The sequence below is a fragment of the Lucilia cuprina genome, chromosome 3, assembly GCF_022045245.1.
Source record: "Lucilia cuprina isolate Lc7/37 chromosome 3, ASM2204524v1, whole genome shotgun sequence".
Classification (NCBI taxonomy): Eukaryota; Metazoa; Arthropoda; class Insecta; order Diptera; family Calliphoridae; genus Lucilia; species Lucilia cuprina.
The window spans coordinates 10,639,236-10,662,227 of NC_060951.1; the positions used below are offsets into that span (position 1 = coordinate 10,639,236).

Sequence of the window (22,992 nt, forward strand, 5' to 3'; positions counted from 1 at the left end):
AATTTAAATAAACCTCTTAGTATAATACATATTATAAAACTATTATTACAAACTATGTTTATGTATCTACAATAAAAATAAAACATCTTAATTTATTTCATTTAAAGTTAGAACTCTTTTTTTCGGCTTTTCACCCATAACTGCTGCCACAGCTGCAACTGTTGTACCATGATCTTTAGTCATATGCCTCGAGAGACCGCGATAATGTGCATACGTTTTGCCACACAATTTACACACACTCTTCTGCTGACTATGAACGGTACGGTGTTGAAATAACAATTTCGAATTGGTAAAACCTTTACCGCACACATTGCAGATTGAGTCCCGTATATTGTTGTGAGCCTTTAAATGCCAATTAAGAAGTTTTTGCTGGGTAAAACCCTCACCACAAATATCACATATAAATTCTTTTTCATATTCTGGATGATTTTGAAAATGTAATTTAAGCTCCTTCTTACAGGGAAAACCTTTGCCGCAATATTTACAAACAAAAGGAAAATCTTGTGTATGACGTCTTAGATGTATAACATAACCAGGCTTTTGGGTGAATTCATATTGACAAACCGAGCATTTAAATGGTTTTGAACCATCATGTTTGGCGGTATGTATGCGGAATGTATAGATGTGTGACAGAACCTTGGGACAAAATTGACATTTAAACGGACCCAAATGTTGAAATAAAAATTCAATGTGTTCATAAAATTTACACGATGATTTGTATTCTTCAACTGGTTTATTGGTGGCGGTAAATTCTATAATATATTCCTTTTCTTTTTTCACCAGTTTGTGTATAAATTCAATTTTTTCCTCCAGCTCGCCTAAAGTATAGTTTGATTGCAGTTTTTCATTGACTTCTTTTAAAAGGGTTTGCAGTGTTTCTTGTCGCCTTTGATCAGAGTTATAGTAAATATCTTGTTCATCCCATAAACAGGGATGCGTTTTGTAAATATTAATTAAAGTAATGATTTGTTCATCTTTTAATTCAGGCTTAGCCAACATTTGCTCCTCCTCTAGCTGTGACAATGAAACAAGATTTATACATTTTTAAACTTTTACTTAAAATAAGAAATATTACCTCTTGTATGAAACTTAATGTGGGTTTTAAAAACTCCAACTGGTCATAGAACCATAAAGGCTTATAGTCTTTATCTTTATTTTTTATATAATTCATACGTATACGCACCTCGCGTATATAACGTACTCTCATGTATTTTATACATTTCTCCACATCTTTTGTGGTCATTTGAATTTGCATTTTCTCCAATTCATCACAGATGATTTTTAAGCATTCCTCACGTTTTTTTCGACATCGATTTACTAATTTCGGTGGTCTGGTTGCATCCCATAGTTCATCTTGTTTCTGATACGAAGTTATAAATAATAATACTTTCATTTTATTTTGCATAAACTCATCGATATCTAGACCATCGTCCATTTTAACTTTGGACTTTTTGGCTGGCGGTGTTTTTATTTCATCCAAAAATTCTTCTTCCTCATCTTCGTCATCATCATCATCTCTTATATATTCATCGTCAAAATATTCATCACTATCGTCTATTTTTGTAATTTTAATTAATTTCTCTTTCTTATCCTCCAAATCCCCAACATCCAATTCATCTTCATCACTATGTACATTTGAGTTTACAAACTGAAAAGATGTATTGATGTTTTTATAATTAGATCTTTTAAAATAACTTTTACAATTTAAACCTTTGTATTTTATAATAAATACCTCAATTTCATTTGTTATTGTTCCATCAGTAAATGATTTACTATCAACATCGAGTGGCTCCTGTTTAACATCTTTTTCTGGTATTTTTTTATGATGAGATTTTCTTTTTGATTCTTGTCTGCTGCTACAAACTTGATCTTTTTCTTTTAAAGGGGGATTTTTAATCAATAATACCTCTGGCTCTTCTAAAGGATCCATAAGAAAATCCTAAAAACCAAAAACAAAAGAAAACTTTAAACATGTCATTGTCACAAAACAATGCCTCAAAATAGCACCTTTTTATCCTCATCCTCTTCATTATCGGTTTTACCGTATTCACTGAGCACAATATCATCCTCTTCGTTAAAATCTTTATTTTCCTCCTTGGTCTTTACATCTAGATAGGAGTTTTCATGTTCCTGTTCTATATGTATCATAAATGTTTGAAATTGTAAACAAATTTCATGGCATTGCAAACACAACAGGGCATATTGTTTTTCTCCTATAATTGGAGATTGTAATATTTCTCCACATTTTTTATAATTTGAATATGCATTATAATTCGTTAAACTTAATGCAGTCATTTTTAGTTATTTTAAAATAATTTCTACTGTAAAAATATTTTGTAAAATGTTTAATTAGAAAAACAAGAAATTGTTTTTCTTTTCCAAAGTTTTTGTGGTGTATGTTCAGTGTTTGTACGTTTGACAAGAAATTCATAACTGTTATACTTCAATTATTTGACTACAGTATTGTTGTTGTTAATGTTGTAATGTAAGATTTGAATTGTAATCGAATTATACCCTACGTCTCCGTGGAGGGGATGTTATTTTATTGTTGTACTGTTGTATGTAACGCGCCCTACAGAATTCCGACCAAATTAGTTTCACTTTCTAAGACGATTTTGCATTTAGTCAGCTGAATGGCTGACTTCATAGATTCAGACTATAAGGAATTAGATTTTTATTGCACTGGCATAAAATTATTTTTTATACTTTAGGTTAAGTAATTAAGATTAAAATTTATTTTTATTTATATAAAACACAGGGACACGAAGTCTTTTATGCATTAAAATTAAATTTAAAAAGACTTAATATATACATAAGCATCATATTATATACATACAAACAATAGTTAAAAACATGTACATACAGTGTATCAACTAAGTTTTTTGCCTCCCTTTTTTAAGAGAATTTAGATTTTTATTCATAAATAAAATTGGAAAAAAACATGTAAAAGGTAAATTTATGTTTTCCAATTAATAATAGAGATTGTGTAAAATGGGAAAACTAAGAAAAAATATTAAAATACAAATTTTGGTGCATTTGTTGTTGTATTTTATTATTCTTCATCAGAATTTGGATAACAATAAAGTATTTTGCATGTTGAGAATTTCGTTTAATTTTGTTGGGTTTTTTTCAAATTATGTTTTAATTCCTTTTAGGAATTTATTGTTTTATTGTTAAAAGGACGAGCGTTAAGTATTTTTCAATTGTAATTTGCAAAAATCATATCCTCATTGTGTAAAAATGTGATGTTATTTGCCTTAAAAATGTTTAAAGGATAATAATGAGACAATTTATATAAAATATTAGTTTTGATTTCTAAAATAAGTGTAAATCAATGAAATATAATTATGAGATGCTAAATCAATAATATTAAAAAATATTAAATAGAGTAATTGATGAAATTGATGAAAAGCAACCATTTTCAGCTAATACATACTTATAAGTATTTAGAACCCAAATCAAAAATAACTATCCAGATCCTAATACGCCTACTGTATCTTATTCATAAAATAAAGCATTTATACCTGACTAAACATTTTTTCTAGGTCCAAATCCATTGATTATCTAATATATCATGTATCCAATTCAAGATTACTTATTATTTTCGAAATTTAATCAAAGAAACGATAGATTTTATATTAAGTAAAATATTGATAAATCCTGATAGGTATATAGGATAATAAATCGGTTAAGAAATGGCCAAATTTAGTCGTTCCACTACTAAAATATCTAAAAAATGTTATTCTAATATATAGGAGTAATAAAAATAATAAATTTTATAAAACAATACAGAAATATTGAAAAAATAACCCTAAAAAAGCAAAATACTTTACTGACCTAAAAAATTAACAATACGTTCTCATTTTATCAAAAATTTCGTTAAATAATATCACGATTTTACATTTTATGGTAGAAAATTAAAATATAAGATATTCTATAAAAAATACAACAAACAAATAGTTTTATTTTGCTACAAATAATTGTTCAGGTAAGGTTAGGTAAGTTTAGGTTGATAGGAGGATGTATACTACATCAAATCCTGATGTGCGCTCCAATTCAAGAAAAAAAAATTTTTTTCACTGAATGTATTATTTTTCCATGTTCAGAAACTCAGTTTCCTGAACGTAATTCCTAAGAATCTTCCAATCGGTGTTGGTTAAGAATGTTATTTCCGGAATAACATCACTTCCAAGATACTTGGATCTAACTTCGACGAATGCCTGACAATGGCAAAGAAAGTGCTCCAGAGTTTCACTGTCCTCTCCACATGCTCTACATTCGTCTAAATCCGCACGTCCAATTTTGTATAGATGTGCTCGTAATCCTGTGTGTCCACTGAGAATACGTACCATCATACTAACCTCAGACTTGCTCATTTTGAGAAGATTTCTCGTCTTGCTCTTATCAGGGTCACCCCATAGAATCATTGTGGTTCTACCCACCGTTTCATTATTCCAAGAGGCCTTATGGAATTCTCTCATCCATATTATTAATTCAGCTTTTGTTGCGTCGAATGGTTTTGCGTTTGTCAGGTTAACTACATCGAGCTCCCTTCCCTTTAAAGCTATTACATTCGCCCTTTCGTTGCCGACTACTCCCAAGTGGCCTGGTACCCATATGATGTGAACCTTACCTCTGGGAGAGTATTCAGTTAAAGCTTTCTTACAATCCAATACGGTCTTAGATTTAATTATATCACCTGATATCGCACAATTATATATTATTATTCTAATCCAATTTACACATTCCGTTATTGCATTGTTCAGATAAAGTTTTTTCTTAAAATTTATAAAATTTTACATAGGCAAATTACTTAATTGATTCACTGTACATAAGCATCATATTATATACATAAAAACAATAGTTAAAAACATGTACATAAGTGAAAATTTCTTAACTTTTCCTAAGAAAATTTTAGGACCAGCCAAATTTAAGAGAATTTAAAAATATTTTATAACAAATATTTGAATAGTTCAGTTCGCAATAAAAAAACATTATTATAATAATTTTTAAATATCTTACTATTTTAATAATTAAATTACTGTGTATTTGCAGTCAGTTTCTGTTTCTCCAATAAGGCATCCAAATCCCGGATATTAGTACCATGAGCTTTTGTTATATGCCGACAAAGACCACGATAATGAGCATAATCTTTACCACACGCCTTACACACAAACTTCTCGCCCGTATGAACATTTTTATGTTGATTCAATAGGTTAGTATTGGTAAAAGCCTTTCCACACACATCACATACTTGATCGCGTATATTTGAATGGGTCTTTTTGTGATCGGCCAAATTTCGGGGATAAGCAAAATGATGACCACATATATCACAAACATGTTTACGTTCAGCAGGATTACTTTGTTTATGCTCTTTCCGATGTTGTTTGGCATCTTGTATAGAGGAAAATGTTATTTTACATATCTGACAATTATACTGAGCCATAGAGGCAGCCGATGGTTCTTGTCCGGACTCGTGAACTCTTACATAATGTTTGCGTAAACTACGCGGATTTGAATAGATATTATCACAAAGAGTACATAAACATTTAGTTTTGTTGTGGGTCTGCAAATGTTGCCTTAACAAGCCACGATGAGTGAAGCCTTTGCCACATTCAGGACACACATGATCCCGTATATTGTTATGATTTTTCATGTGATTAGTTAACTGATGTTGGGTATAGAAACTATCGGCGCACAATTCACAGACATAAGGTTTAGAGCCATGTTTTATAACATGTCGATGCCATTCCTTTTTGCTGGGAAATGATTTATCACATTCATTACACTGAAAAGGACACTCTTTCGTATGACGCCTTAAATGGCAAACAAATTCTTTTTTGTGCGTTAATTCTCGAGGACATAGCATACACTGGAACGGTTTGGTGCCTTCATGTCTTGATCTATGAAATTTATAAGCGTAAATATCCGTAAATGTTTTTGGACAATAATGACATTTAAACGGACCCACATGTGGCAATAAAAATTCAATTTCTTTATAAAATTTATTACTAGAATGATAGGCGTCATTGTTATTACTTGCCATATAACGCATCTTATTCGTATTCTCCTCTCGAGCCATTTCTATGATTTCCTCTATTGTATTTTGCATAATATCAGTATTGAAATCTTTTAATTCATAAAGTTTTGAAAAATCATTGGTTATTGTTTTTAAAATTTCTTGCTTATTAATAACGGATGTATGATAAATATTATTTTCATTCCAAAAACATTCATTTTCTTTAAATAACTTAAGTAATGTAAGAAATTGTTCATCATTTAATTGTTTGCAAATACCGCTTCGCTGAAAATTAAAAAAAATACATAAAATACCACTTTTGCTTCCATTTCATCATTCCTTACCAGTTTATTTTCCTTTAAGTGAGGTTCTAAAAATTTCAATAAATCATAGAACCACAAAGGTTTATACGTTTCTCCCTTATCTTTTAAACGCGAATAATGTATAAATCTCAACTTAAGACGTTTGATTATACGTTCTATTTGCTGCTGGGTAGCACTAATTTCAAATTTATCATTAATTTCCTTTAGTATTATTTTAAGGGCTTTTTGTTTATCTGGCGAACTGCGTTTTGTGGTTTTATATTCCATGTCCCATAACAAACTTTGCTTTTGATAGGCACTTATAACTGCTTTAATAAATTCACGATTTTTTGTAAAACGCTTAAGATTTGTTTTCTTATTATCTTCAATATTTGCTTCCAATAACTCAATATCTTCGTGGTCATTATTATCTTCGGAATCTTGGTCAGATTCCTCATTTAGATATTCCCCGGTATTGTCATCATTATCATCATCAGAGCTTACTTTATCTGGCTATAAAATGTACAAAATCTTTAAATATTTTATAATTTAATAAATTCAAATGTATGCTTACCTCATAATCTTCATCACTGCTATTGTCATCATATTCTAATGGATATATTTCTAAAACTTCCTTGGCTTGAGTAGCACCAAGTTTAGCAATCATTTTACCATCGTGTTCATTAGTTTCAGAAGGTTCCTCTTTAATAGCGGTAGGCAAAAGATCGCCATAATCATAATGTTGTTCATCTAAAGGATCCTAAAAATGGCAAAAATATTTAACAAAACACCTCTAAACAACTTCTAACAATATTACATTTTCACCAATGCTATATGAAATCCGTTTTAATGTATTTGCTTCAATTGTTAATGCTGTAATATTTTCATTATTTATTAAATTATCTTCATTAAGCTCCTCTTCTTTATATAAATTTGAAGAATTATCTTCAATTGTGTGATGAACATTATCCAGATGTTGCAAGAAACCTTCCAATTCCCAAAATATATCTTTACAATAAATACATGATAAAAACATGTATTTTTTGTCACTTAGAACTGGAGATCTATAAACTTCACCACATTTTTTATATTTTTCCAAGGAAACAGGTCCTTGTTTGGATTTTAAATCCATTTTAATAACACTGTGGTTTAGAAAAACTTATAATAAAAATCAAATTGAAAAAAATCTATGTTTACGTCTTCAAAACAATAACAAACAATAACAACTCTGACATTAACAATATAACAGTTTGTCATATGTTTATTCCAAGATTAAACATACTTCCCCAATATTAAACTGTCGTTGTGTTTAACGGCGTTATTTAATAAATAAAAAGTTTTCTAATAAAATTTTTAAAGATTATAATAAAAAATTATCAATAATCAAGCTGTGTCATATAAAATTTTCCTAACAAAAATATAAATAAATAATTAAAAATTTTTAAACTAAAAAATTCATTAACGAAAATAAATTAATTTGTGCAGACTTTTGTTTTTTATAAGAAGCGCTGCCAGATTTTTAAAACAAAAACCAATAATCGATTTTCTATTAACTATTTTAGTTTCCATTTCTAAGTCGATTATTTTGACCGATTACGAATATTTTTTAAGATTTTTTTATATAAAAATGTTTCCAGTTTTTCATAAATGTTATGTTTGTTCGAAATATAATTAAAATATTAGATGCACCTCTAAAAAAAGGTGCTTTGATTACCCTTTTAAAATATTTATTGTTATAGGGTTTACTGTTGTCCCTTCGTAAACTGGACATTTTTTACATATTTAGAAAGAAAATTCAGCCAGCTTGAAAAACCATTCTTTTTATAATGATTCCCAAAATATTTTGAGTATTCGTGACTTGTTACAAAAAAGCTCCTTTAATTTTTTGACATTTATCATTTAAAAGGCTTTTTGAATCCGTATTTAACAGTGTACTATGGTTCAGATGACCACTTTTTTTGGCCAAAACTAAAAATATGCCAATTTACATAGTTAAGAAATTTAAGTTTTAACAAAAATTTAAAATATGGAGTTATTATTTTAAACCGTTAGATACATTTCAAATTTATCGAAAAAAATAAATTTGAGTTACTAATTAAATTAATCAATTTTATAGTTATAAATTACTATCCAACTTAAAATTTGTATTCTCCAATATTTACGATATTAGCTAAATTTTGGAATATTTAAAAAAATACCCCTTTATAACAAAATATCAGTTTTTTTAAGAAGTTATGCCAAACATCCATATTTTACGTACTTTCACATTCTTTTTGGATCAGCTTTTTACGTTAATTACACTAGTTTACAAAGATTTTTCTAATGACATAAAACCTATATGAAATTTTTTATTTTAACCGTCTAAGTCCAGAAAAAATATTAAAAAACCTAGGACGTACAATTTTTGAATTATTCATAAAGATAGAAAATGCTAAAAAGGGGTTAAATTAGGAGGAAAAATTGGATATTTAGAGTTGTAGTTATTTTTTATATAAAAAGTTATACTGGTCTTCCTAACAACACTCTATCAATTGATTCCTGTCACGAAAATATTACGTTGCAATAACGATTAATGATGAATAATGATTATTTCTCGATTTTGTTCTCTTTTACAATTTCTGGTAAAAACCTGCAAACATGACAAGTAAAGAAACACAGCTTTTATATGAAAAAGAGTTTAAAATGACCATAACATTTATATTTAGTTACAATTGTATTAAAAACGCAGAAAAATAATTATTTAATTTATTAGAATAAAATTACATTCGATTTACATTCCACTAGATTTGTGTACTCGGTTTTAAAATGAGAAAAATTATGCAAATTCGTTTTTAAACGAGAAATTTACTCGGATTCTGTTTACAGATCAAACAGGACTGTGTAATATTATTTTGACCAAATTGGCTTTTTTTATTGCTGAATAAATAAAATATCTTTGTTTTTACGTTATTGATAATTTTCATAATTCAAAATTTTTAGAAACTGATTCTCCTCGTTAAACATGGAGAAAGGATGTTTTTATTTTTTAAGAACTTTTATCCATCCCTGCATAATTTCTCACACAAGTTTTGTGCTTGCGCTGTTTTGTTGTTATAAACAATATATTTGCTTCCAAAATCCCACTTTCTGATCTTTTTAATTCCGTTTATATTTAAAATTGTAGAAAATTTAAAAACTAAACGTAGTTGAAAACTTAGCCGGCTTACAGTTGATTTTAAGCCTCCGTCGACATATTTGGTGTCAGTCACCGCCGCCGTTTATTTTTGTCGGCGCAGGTCTCTGTATCTATGATATCAAACTCTTTGAAAAATAAACAAATCTAAATTTTATAAATAAAGTAAAATAATAGTAATTCAATATAAAAATATTAATTTAGTATATTTTTTTTAAAATGACAACTCTTCAACATTCCTCAGCCAATCAAAATAATAGAAAATCTAATAGAAAAGCAACAAAAAGTTATTGCAACTTGAATAGAAAATGTGGAGAAATAAAATTCTGCACGCAAATGGACAAAAGAGTATACACTCTAAATTGTTTGTATTGTCCTCAAATTTGTTTACAATTGGACATATTCATCAATCATATGGAACAGGAACATGATGTAGATTTAATAAATTCCCTGCAAATGGATAAGGAAGAAAATGAATTACAAATGTACGACATGCAGGATGATGATATTTCGGAGGATTTACAAGAAAATGAAACCACAACTTTTAGTAAAGAGGTAAATTTGTTAAAAGACTTTGGGTTTTTTATAAAAGATTCAATTGCAATTGATGAGTTTTTATAGCTATTTGCACAGATAGCAAATTTTGGTTATGTATTGTCTATCTATCTATCTATCTATCTATCTATCTATCTATCTATCTATCTATCTATCTATCTATCTATCTATCTATCTTTTTATCTAATTTTTATCTCAAATTATCTAAGATTTAATCTTAAAAGATTTTATTTACAAATTAATTTGTATACCTATAATAATATTTTTAATATAAACATAATACTTGTATTAAAACTTACAAAATTAAATATAAAACTTAAAATTTTTTGTAGCCCGAGGAATCGAATCAATTTTCATTTAATGATCCATTAGAAGATGGTACTACCACAAGTGCATTGTCTTTCGAATGTTCTATCAAGAATGAGAAAATAGATTACGGCACACCAAATCAAAGTATTGTTGATGATAATATGGTTAATTTTATATGTAAAACTGAAATTCATGTAGATGATGAAGAGGTAAGTTAGAAATTTGATTGAAAGCATGATGATTTAGTTATTTCAATACTTATTCACGAAGTATTGGTGAAAAATTAACAACATATCTAAATCAAGTAAGAGTGTTATATTCGGCTGTGCCGAATCTTATATACTATTCACCATAGTATATTTTAAACATATTAGTTTTATAAATTTTGAATTTTTTCCCGACTACATTTTTATTACACCAAAAGCAAAGCAAAATGAGCAATAACAACGCTAAACGAAATAAAAAACAAAATACACAAGTCAATTAAAGCAACAGACATCTATACATACATAACGAAAAACAATGAAAAACAAAAACAAAATAAACAACGCAATAAAACCAACCAGTGTACACATAATAATAAATACACAGCTAAATAAAACCAAATACATCTACACACACGTGTAGTAGATGGACGTAACCTGAAACTATCACCAGCGAAATCTTCAGCTACACTTTTCACCACCTGGACGAAGGAGGTAAACTTGAATTTAGGCGTCGTAGTCGATGGAAACCAAATTCCGACTGTGAACCATCCAAAGATTTTGGGGGTCACCTTTAACAGCCTGTTTACTTCCTCAGCTCATGCCACTGCAATTACGCACAAATTGCGAAGTAGAAACAAGGTCCTCAATGCGCTAGCCGGCAGCACCTGGGTAATGGACAAAGAAACCTTGTTGGCTACCTATAAAACTATTGGCCGGTCAGTGGTCAATTATGCTGCTCCAGTGTGGTCTCCATCGCTGAGTAATACCCAGTGGAGAAATATTCAAAGCTGCCAAAATGCCGCCCTAAGGACTGTAACGGGCTGCATGCAAATAACCTCAGAACACCATCTACATGAGGAAACGAAGGTTCTCCCAGTCAAGGAACATAATGTCATGCTGACTAAACAGTTCCTCCTGGGATGTCACCGGAGGAGTCATCCCAACTTTAACATCACACAGTTGGATGCTCCCCCGAGGCATGTCAGGAAGGACCTTCGTGTATACGAAGAGAGCATACGTAGTTATGTTCAGGATCCCTTAGATCGGACTTCGTATACAGCAGCTTTGAACGACATTCATAGAGACGCCATCAATACCGCGGTTTCAGGTTACCGCATGAATGTCGTTCTTGGAGTTCGCCCACCGCCCATAGCAGAAATAGAGAAGAACCTGCCGCGGAAAACAAGAGTTGCTCTGGCACAACTGAGATCGGGATGGAGCAACAGGCTCAACGCCTACTGGTCCCGCATAGACCGTGCCGTCCCCAATATATGCCCATCTTGTGGACAGGGTCCCCATGATACCCACCACATATTCAACTGTCCAGCCCACCCTACTTCACTTAGCCCAATGGATTTATGGACTTACCCCATTGAAGTAGCCCAATTTCTTGGCTTGGACCTAAATACAGAACCCCCGGATTAAAATTGTATAGTTTAAGCTGTTACAACAACAACACACACGTGTATATCTTTTTCCAATATACAGTGTTGTTGTTGCTTATTTAACAAAGCATGAAAAAATATGACATTTTTTGGTGAAATTTTCAGATGTTGTCTCATATCTCCGTTATTTACCGACCGATTGAAGATTCGGATCTCGCCGATATCTATGGTCCTCTAAAAACTTATTTTAACAGACATACAGACAGACGGACATGGCTTAATCGATTCCGCTATCCATAAGGATCCAGAATATATAAACTTTATAGGGGCAGGAATAGTTCAGGCTGCAATAGATGCACATGTGGGTCCTATTGGTGCCTTTGTGAAAGGGTTCAGGAATAACTTTAGTGAAAAATTCTATATCTTTGAAAACACAAATATCATGATGACTACAAAGTAGTACAAACTATAGCAATGGTTTCGTATGAAACAAGTAGAATACTTATGAACAAGTTTAAAATAAAGTTGACTATTTGCTCACTCAAAACTAATGTGCATATTAACCAATATTTAGAAATATATTAGTAAAAACATTAAAACAATTTTCAATATTTCCATTAAAAAAATTGTGTATGTTGCAATATAACTTTTAAATAATTTTCAATATGTATTTTCTTTTTAAAATATTAAGGAAAACAAGTATCCAAAAACTAATAGATACCAATATGGAGAAAACTTAAGGCCACAGGGTAAGTAATTGAAATATATGTACAAAGTATTATATTAAATCAGTTAAAAACATGAATTAATTCACAGACAATTCAAATAGAACTCAATGTTGTAAAGTATGGAAAATGCTGTGTGATGCAAAATTTAAACAATTACCAGGTTTGTGCATAAGATATAACGATATTGTAATTATGATAACATTTTGTTTCTTACGACTTTAGAATCCATTAAACAACTAAAAAGTTCTGTTGACGAGTTGACAGGTACTAATAAAAGAAATACATTTAAAGTGATTTATTAAAAACAATTAATTTTTATACAGCAAATACAGTAAATACTGCACAAAGAAATGTTGCAATAATGGAAACACTTAACTCGCAAAAAGACTTACTGGGAAATGATAAAATTGAGGCAAATATTAGAAAAATCTTTCCAATTCAAACTACCAATGAGTTAGAAGACTGTAATGCCAAAATAAATGATACAAATCGTGCTGCTTATGTAAGATTTTTCGTTATTATTTTTATAAGTTTAATCCATATAAACCATTTTAGACTCGTTGTATATCATTTCTGCTTAAAGGACAACTTCATAAATCGCTTACCGAAATTTTTTCAGTTAATTTAATTGTTGCATCGAATATTGATGGAATACATGGTAAAGTTGCACTTAAAAGTTTTAAAAGACTTTATGATATTTTAATGGGTAAATAAAATTCATCTAAATTTCGTATATTTTTCTTTTGGATTAATCAATTATTATTATTATCTATTTCATCTGATAGATTCAATTCGTGCTAACGGTGAAGAAAATCCTGAAAAAGAGATTAGACATGCTTTTAAATTAGTTAAAAAACGTCATTTTCAAGCAATGTGCTTAAACAAAAAGAAAGAATCTTCACTAATTAATAATTAAAAAAGTAATGCTTTTAATAATAGATAATTTTAGAATTAAAAACTTTTATTTATTAAGCTTGATTTTATTTAAAATATAAAATAGTTATAAGACCTTTATATTATTATAATCATAAGTGTCGTTGTTTAAGAACAAATAATTTAAAATATAAAATAAAATACATTTATAGTCAATTGTTAGTTAGCTAACATACAGTGCTCTATTATTATTGCAACAGTGCACTATGATTCCCCCCAAAAAGAACAAAGAAAGAAAGAAAGTTGTCATGGAAAAGAAATACCAAATTTTCCGTATTTGAAATCCAAAATATTCCCCTAATGTAGACCAGTATGTCGCATAAGTTGCAGCCTGCTAAATCTCCTAGTTCATCGTGCATCTTTTGCACGACCTAAGGGTCCATTGCGATTCCATTGAATATAGAACAAAGACAAAAATAATGGTAACAGATGAGAATGGTAAGAATTTCCCTCCAAGAAGAACAAAGAAAGAAATTTGTCATGGAAAAGAAATCTCAAATTTTCCGTTATCTGAAATCCAAAATATTCCCCTAATGCAGATCAGTATGTCGCATAAGTTACAACCTGCTAAATCTCCTAGTTCATCGTGAATCTTTTGCTTAGCCATTCCAGTCAAAGATACTTATTCATAGAATATGCCCTACTGTCTCCAGTTCCTCCTCGTCTTTAAACAATCTGCAAAAGAGCTGTGTGTTACTGACCCTCTTACCCCTAAAGGCTTCAATTGCGCAGAGTCCAAGGATTGTCAACACAGCCACACTGACTTTACACGTGTCGCTCTTACAACAACAACAATCCACTCGGCTACCTAAGGGTCCATTGCGATTCCATTTAATATAGAACAAAGACAAAAAAGGAAACAGATGGGAATGGTAAGAATTTCTCTCCATGAAGAATAAAGAAAGTTGTCATGGAAAAGAAATCCCAAATTTTCCGTATTTGAAATCCAAAATATTCCCCTAATGTAGACCAGTATGTCGCATAAGTTGCAGCCTGCTAAATCTCCTAGTTCATCGTACATCTTTTGCTTAGCCATTCCAGTCTAAGATATTTATTCTATGACAGTGTCATAGAATATGCCCTACTGTCTCCAGATCCTCCTCGTCTTTACACAATCTGCAAAAGTGCTGTGTTTTACTGACCCTCTTACCCTAAAGGCTTCAATTGCGCAGTGTCGGGTTATTACCCCTACTAAAATCGTTATACTCTTCCTGTCCGATCCTAATAGTACTCTGGTTATACCCTACACCACTATAGTGGGGAGGGTATTATACGTTTGTGCTGATGTTTGTAACATACAAAAATATTGGTCCAATACCCACCTTAAAGTATACCGATCGATTCAAAATCGTTTTTTGAATCGATTAAGACAGGTCCGTCCGTCCGTCTGGCTGGCTGTCCATGTAAACTTTGTGCGCAAGGTACAGGCCGCAATTTTCAAGATAATTTGATGAAATTTGGACCAAGCATGGTTTTTGTCACAGGGACGAAGTCTATTGAAAATGGTCGAAATCGCTCCATTATTTCACCTAGCCCCCATACAACCGTACCTCCCGATTTGAACTTTTTATGCCATAATTACGTCAAATATTCTATTATCTCTCTAAAAATTGGTACAAATAAGTTTTATATAAGTATAAATGACACTGCAGATTTCGTAAGGCCCTTATTTGTCCCTAGCCCCCATACAAACCCCCCTTCAAAAAATGTCTTAAACGTCTAAAATTGACTTGTAACCATTTGTATCGCAATGAAACTCAACAAAACTAACTGTTATTTAAAAATATATCCTTTTCCCAAATTTACCGACGATCGGCCCATATTTGACCTATTTAAAGCCTCATTTAGAAATTTTGTTTTTTTTATCAAAAAATTTTTATCAAAAAATTGGAATAATATTCAACATAAAAGTTTCTTTATAAAAAGTAAAATTTTTTTAAAAATATACTCATGGTGTAGGGTATTATATGGTCGGCCATGTCCGACTATACTTTCCTACTTGTTGATTTTAGATTTAACTTTGGACATAGTGTTCTAGAAACCTTACAATATAGCCTACTTCGCCATGATGATAGGTACTACGATACAACTATACAACACCGACTGTGAATTGGAGAATTAAAAGGCCCATATTCTGCATTTCAATTTGAATCGAAATTTTCTCCGTTTGGCAACTTTGGTATTCTGCATTTCGATTCGACTCTTCGCCACATAAACAACTTACAAAAACGTAAATTCGATCGAAATACAGAAAACACATAATCGTAAAGCATTGAAACGAAATGGAATTGTTTCTTCTTTTTCTTACGATTCAGTTTTTTGTTGGAATACCTTTTTTCGATCATTGCTTAACTGAATGCGTAAATGTAATCGAAATACAGAATAGGGCTGAATAGTTCTATTAGCACTATTTAAAAAAGGCATCAAAAGTTTCATGAATTCATTTTTCAACACCCCCCGAACGTGTTGCATACACAGATAAGATCTAAAATTAAATTATGCCATTTTTATTTAATTTTTAATTATTTATTTTTATTTTAATTTTTATCTTCGACTTCAATTCTGCTGCCATGCGTTCGCATATGTTGTAATACACCAATTTTTAGCTTAAATGTTTTTCCGCACAATTTACATGCATGATTTCTCGCATCCTCATGAGTTACTGCATGGGTCTTCAATGCTTTGCTAGTAATAAATCCCTTGCCACACAATTGGCAAATGTGCTGTCTTATGTTCATATGCGAATTCATATGATCTTCATAGGTTTTTTTGGAATAATATCCTTTAGAACAAATACTACATATATGAGAATATCGCTTTAGATGACGTCTTCTGTGTCTATTTAAACATTGCACTTGGCGATACGAAGCACCACATATTTCACAACAATACGGCCTATCGCCAGTGTGTGTTAACATGTGTAATCTAAGAACTCCATATGCTACGAATTTCTTATCGCATATACTGCAAGCAAATTCCAGATCCTCAAAATGTCGTTTAGCATGAACGGTATACGATTGAATTGTTTTAAACTCTTTATTGCATTGAGAACATGTTAATTGGGCCGTTTCATCATGGGTGGCTTTATGGAATTTAAACAATAAAGGTTTCGTTAAAACCCGTTTACATTGGGTGCAGTTGAATGGTCCTTCATGATCATACAAAAACTGCAACTGTTCATAGAACTCATCAGAGTGTTTTTTTGTTTTTGCATTCTTTTTTCTAAGGCGTTTTTCTTTCGAAAAATAATGATGTATATTACGTAGATATTCTTCCAATGCACTGATACTTATTTTTATATTCATATTCATTTCTATACTCTTCAACATTTCAATATGAGCTGCATGTCTCTTATTTGAACATATAAATTCAATTAAATTTGAGTTCCAAAGATGAGGAAATTCTCTGTATATTTGTATAATTTGAATTACTTGTTCATTTGTTAAATCGGGTAAGTCAGCATCTAATTTCTGTAGTTTGATTTCTTGTTGAGGTCTCAAGAAATATAAATCTTCAAAAAACCAAGAACATTTATAGTTTTTGGCCTTTGAATGACTTTCCTCTTCTTCGTAGCGACGTAGCCTTTTGAAATCTGTTCGGTGTTTTAGATAAATGTAAGCAATAATATCGGAAACTTCCTTCCATGATAATGTCATATTTAGTTTATTATTTAAATCTTTAGTTATTTCTTCTAAAGTTGCCTGCCTTTTGTCTTTGAGTCGATAAAATGGTAAATCTTTGTTCCACATGTTTGGTTTATTTTTATACAGTTCAATTAAAATTTTCATATTTGGTTTGGATTTAATAAATTGCTGAACCGATGGTAGCATTACACTTTTTCTTTTTTTATTTGTTGATGTTTTAGTTGATTTAGTTCTAGTTATCTGTAATAAAAAAACCATCAAATTAAATTTTTAGTTCATTAACCGAAAGCGTTAAGTGTGCTTGAACTTACTTCTTCATCATCGGTTTCAGAATCATCTGTTTGAAAGTCTTCATCTGATTCACATGAATTATCTTCAAAGTCTTCATCATCGTCTATGTTATTGCTGTTATATTTTCCACCATCGTGTGAACTGTCTTCAATAACTTCATCTTTAATTCCTACCAGAGGGTCATCCTGAAATATTCATAATTTTTTTCTTTTAGATTCGATTAGATTTGTTGTATTACAATTTAATTAAAAATTTTACAAAAAATGCATGTAATGTATGCTTAAAACTAGAAATATTGAATGTTTCCTGCTCATTGTGTAGTGTGAAAAATAAATATAGACACCAATACAAGTTTTTGTTTAACCCCTAGTAAGTTAAACAAGGAGATATACAGGGCAATATCCTACAATAAAACACCTAAATATGTTAAATTTTCGCAAGTCCAGAGCGAATGGAAATGATCTTATTTGTGAATGATATGATCTAGTGAGGTATCCCACTAAATTTCACCAGGACATCACATAGTTGCACGCCTAACCAAACCAAAAAAGTTTTTTTTTGAAGAGGATTACATTATAAATGTATACACATACATACAGTGAATCAACTAAGTTTTTTGCCTACCTTTTTTTTAAGAGAATTTAAATTTTTATTCATAAATAAAATTGGAAAAAATATGTAAAAAGTAAATTTTTGTTTTCCAATTAAAAATAGAGATTGTGTAAAATGGGAAAACCAAGAATATTAAAATACAAATTTTTGTGCATTTGTTGTTGCATTTTATTATTCTTCATCAGAATTTGCATGTCAAAAAAGTATTTTGCATATTAAGAATTTCGGAATTTATTGTTTCATTGTTAAAAGGACGAATGTTAAGTATTTTTCAATCGTAATTTGCAAAAATCATATCCTCATTGTTAAAAATGTTTAAAGGATAATAATAAGGCCATTTCGATATAAAACATTAGTTTAGATTTCTAGAACAAGTGTAAATCAATTAAAATATAATTATGAGATGCTTAATCAATAACATTAAAAAATATTAAATAGAGTAATTGATGAAATGATCCAAAGAAATATTAGAAAAAAACGCACTGAGTTGTGCTTCAAAATCTTTAACTGCCAAAGGGAGTCGACTTGTATCCATGGAAAACCATTGGACTCCTGATTTATCTTCTCCAAAATCTATATACGAACTAGGAGGAACACTATGTTTTAATTTAGACCTCTAAACAGACCTTAGGATGCTTGGAACCAATGTAAAGTAAACTGTCGTGTTGTACAGGAAAAATACCTACTTTATATATTTTAAAATATAGGTGGTTATCATACCCCAAAGGTCAACAAAAGCAAAAATTTTCAGCTAATACATACACTTATAAATATTTAGAACTCAAATCAAGAATAACTATCCAGATCCAAATACGCCTACTGTATCTTATTCATAAAATAAAGAATTTAAAATATGAGGTTGAAAATCAAGATTTTAGCATTTAATAGTTCTATAGTGGTATATGGTGATGTCCCCATACTTAGAGTGGCTAGGATGGTACTTAGTGTTAGATTTATTGAATAAGAATCAATATTATACAATTCTAAATAAAATTTACACAATACTCCCCAAATAGATGGAGTTTCCGTAATGTAGTTTTTGTTTATCAATACAAAATGACCAAAACCCCAGATTATTTTTGTTAAAATAAACAGTGGACGTCCACTAGTACGAATTATATAATGTCAGGCCCTTTCGTAGTACCCAAAAATTCGTATTATTGATCAACACATTTTGTACGTTAAAATTCAAATAATACACATAAAATATTGGATTTTATTTATTTTTGTTTTATTTTTCATGAAGAATTACATAACGAAACAAAATATAATAAATGTGTATTATTTCAAATAAATTTCTTGTACGTAAACAGGCATAAAAGGGACATATTTACGTATACGAATTTTTAATTTTGAAAGTATCGTGAGTCCGATGGTTGAAATGAGATATAGAAGGTTTTAAATTTTAATGTTTTTAAAAATATGTGTGCCAAAGACAATGTGCATGTACGTATCTGTTCTAAAATATATTAAACATGTTTAGATTACATAAAACTTTTATTAAAAACTTGAATGGAATTTACCACTTTAAAAAACAATTCTCTAATTTAAAATTTTCTGTTAAAAACTTGGAATAGTTAAAGGATCACATAAAGGATCAGCTTAAACTCATTGGAATGTGGAGTCATACTACTTTCAAAATAGACAGTTCATACATATATAAATAACATTTTACTTATTAGAAAATCCATAATTTAACATTGATGTTTATTACTTTGTAAAATGATTCCTACGGCCTTTCCAATACAGCGGTTTTGAGGCTTCAATATTTTTCTGATTGGCGTTATCATCCAATTTAATTTCTTCACACAAAACACTAGCTAAAGGTGAATGATACGAAATAATAAATTAAAGTCATAATAAAAACTTCATTCATACGTAAATAAAACCAAAATTCCCTTAAAAATGCGTTATTCGTACTATCGAACAGAAAAATTGTGACTTTATTCGTACTATAGAGTAGACAATGCAACAATTTTGTCATTCGTATTATTAGACATTCGTAATAAAGAGGGCACGTACTATTGGACGTCTACTGTATATATTTATACCTCACTAAACATTTTTTCTAGCTCCAAATCCATTGATTATCTAATATATCATGTATCCAATTCAAGATTACTTATTATTTTCGAAATTTAATCAAAGAAACGATAGATTTCATATTAAGTCAAATATTGATAAAGGTATATAGGATAGTAAATCAGTTAAGAAATGTCCAAGAAATGTAGTTCAACTACTAAAATATCTAAAAATTTTATTTTAATATAGGTATAGGAGTAATAAAAATATTAAATTTTATAAAATAATGCAGCAATATTGAAAAAATAACAAAAAAAAAAGAACCTAAAAAAGCAAAATACTTTATTGACCTAAAAAATTAACAATACATTCTCATTTTATCAAAAATTTCGTTAAATAATATCACGATTTTACATTTAATGGTAGAAAATTAAAATATAAGATATTCTTTAAAAAATACAACAAATAAATAGTTTTATTTTGTTCAGATAAAGTTTTTTCTCACAATCTATAAAATTTTACATAGGCAAATTACTTAATTCATTCACTGTACATACATATCCTGTAGTCAATATTTGTCAAGCTTTGTTTTTCAAATTTTCTTGATATCATGTGAAGGTTTTCAAGAGGCGCTTTGAAAGGTGTATAAAAAAATAAAAAAATATTTTAAAAAAGTTTACACATTTTATATTTTATAAGTAGTTTGTAATGTAATTAACTAAAATTTACAACAAAAACAAAATGTTAACGCTTTTGTAAGCCTTTTCATATGATATCAAGCATATGTAGGTATTTACATACATAAGTATACATATTGCAGCAGCTTTTGAAAAATGGACTAAATTTTAGTGAAGCCGGTTGTTGTAAAACTAAATGCTTCACCACCCCATTAAATTACTTAACAAATCATATACATACATCCATATGTACATACATATGTAAATTAACAGTAGTATTAATTAATACACTTACCACTTCCATAATTATGGTCTCAACTTTTATTAAAGGATTATCAAAATGTGCCTCCTCATCGGCTTCCTCATTATCGGTGGCAACTTTAATTTCAACCTTTTCACATAATGCTGTAACACCTTTGCAATGTTCCTGGACATGTATTATGAATGACTCCAAAATAAAATTGATTTTATCACAATGATAACATTTTAGAACAAATGGATATTGTTTATTTGGTAAAGGCGATTTAAGAATCTCTCCACATTTTATATAGCCAGCAAAATCTTGAATATTTAAAACTTTTGTTGCCATTTTTAAATAATATTTTTAATTTATCTTTATACTGTTAATAACATTTAGAAAAAAATGAAAACAAAAAAATTGACTAGATACACACAAACATATAATAAGAGAATGAAGTTGATGGAAAAAAAGTTGTCGGCGTAAAAACAAAATATTAGCTGCGGCTTTCATTTATTTGTTTTATTTTCTTTTTTCAAAAAATGCAAATTTTTAAAGAATATAAATTTTGAGCGTTGATTCTAAAAGATTATTTTATGAAATTATGCATTATTCTTGGTTTTTTATTATGTATAATGATGTGTTTATAAGAGTTTCACTGTTGTAGGAAACTCATCAATGGCAAAAAAGTTTTGTTTAATACACATTTAGTTATTTTACTGGTCAGGTTCGGTTTCTTACAGAATATAATGGAAATGTCATTCATATTGATATTATATTGGGTGTCCTAGATATCGGTATGTTTTTGTATGAATCAAATGAGAAAACTCTTTATCGCCGTCTAAATAGACGTCATTGTTACTTTTTATAATTTTTTTATTATCGATAAATAAAAAGTTGACAAAAACACCCTAATGAATACCATATATGTATATATTAAGGGTTTTCCCACGTAAACTGTGCAACCAGTGCATGTTTCCAATCTCGCAATTGACTTGTATGAAAATTGATTTGCACAACCCTTATAAGATTGAGCGGCAACAAACTTGCGCAAACTCATTGTGCTTTTAATAAAAATGTATGGACTTAAATATTCACATTTTAAACATAATTTGGAAAAATTCTTTGTTAAAATAATTTATTATTTTTTGATTTTGTTGACATTGTAATGACCCTAATGAATACCATATATGTATACATTAAGGGGTTTCCCTCGTAAATTATGCAACCTGTGCATGTTTCCAATCTCGCAACTGACTTGTATGGAAATTGATTTGCACAACCCTTATAAGATTGAGCGACTATTTAGATTGGCAAACTTGCGCAAACTCATTGTGCATTTAATAAAAATGTATGAACTTAAATATTCACATTTCAAACATATTTTGTAAAATTCTTTGTTAAAATAATTTATTATTTTTTTGATTTTGTTTGACATTGTTTTTAAATGTTTATACATATTATAATTGAACAGAATTTGAACCGGGGTTTCATTGCACAAATGGGATACTTAAGCGTTTGCGTGAAAACCCTAAATAATTAATTGTAATTTACAGCAAAATGTTTAACAGAGTCGTAATTCAGGTCTGAGTTGGGGAACAACTCTCGCGTCATCGCGATTATTTCTTAAACGCGTTCAGGCTTGTGTTTGTTGCCTGGCTTTCGACAGTTTTGCGTCTCACTCGCACTGGTGTAATGTATTACTTCATATAACTGTTCAAAGTTATATGTTGTCTACATTAACCTCGTGCTTTCGTATTACCTCAAGTGAGGTTATGTTTTATTGGTGGAGACCATAGAATACTCAAACGTTTTTAACTGGTGGAGACCATACAATACTCACGATATAACCTGGTGGAGACCATTTAAACTCAAATATATACTGGTGGAGACCATTAA

General features: G+C 29.8%; 3 protein-coding genes across 3 annotated transcripts; 1 reads left to right on the forward strand and 2 right to left on the reverse strand.

Moving 5' to 3' along the window:
- Window positions 1–20: 20 nt before the first annotated feature.
- LOC111685549 lies at window positions 21–7,521 on the reverse strand. The gene is made up of 8 exons (XM_023447815.2): window positions 7,139–7,521; window positions 6,896–7,081; window positions 6,364–6,834; window positions 5,043–6,304; window positions 2,008–2,296; window positions 1,733–1,939; window positions 1,076–1,648; window positions 21–1,014 (listed from the first exon to the last, which is right to left on the reverse strand). Exons 1-8 carry the CDS (start codon window positions 7,451–7,453, stop codon window positions 88–90), a joined length of 4,230 nt encoding a protein of 1,409 aa, XP_023303583.2. The 5' UTR covers window positions 7,454–7,521; the 3' UTR covers window positions 21–87.
- A 2,070-nt stretch (window positions 7,522–9,591) lies between these two features.
- On the forward strand, window positions 9,592–13,703 carry LOC111685548. Its single transcript, XM_046945647.1, has 8 exons — window positions 9,592–10,048; window positions 10,381–10,566; window positions 12,640–12,697; window positions 12,765–12,836; window positions 12,899–12,940; window positions 13,000–13,178; window positions 13,232–13,382; window positions 13,462–13,703. The coding sequence occupies exons 1-8, from the start codon at window positions 9,713–9,715 to the stop codon at window positions 13,590–13,592; spliced, it is 1,155 nt and encodes a 384-aa protein (XP_046801603.1). The 5' UTR covers window positions 9,592–9,712; the 3' UTR covers window positions 13,593–13,703.
- Window positions 13,704–16,102: 2,399 nt separating this feature from the next.
- Window positions 16,103–21,536, reverse strand: LOC111685550 (myoneurin-like). Its single transcript, XM_023447816.2, has 3 exons — window positions 21,151–21,536; window positions 17,565–17,729; window positions 16,103–17,493 (listed from the first exon to the last, which is right to left on the reverse strand). Exons 1-3 carry the CDS (start codon window positions 21,442–21,444, stop codon window positions 16,147–16,149), a joined length of 1,806 nt encoding a protein of 601 aa, XP_023303584.2. The 5' UTR covers window positions 21,445–21,536; the 3' UTR covers window positions 16,103–16,146.
- Window positions 21,537–22,992: the final 1,456 nt, after the last annotated feature.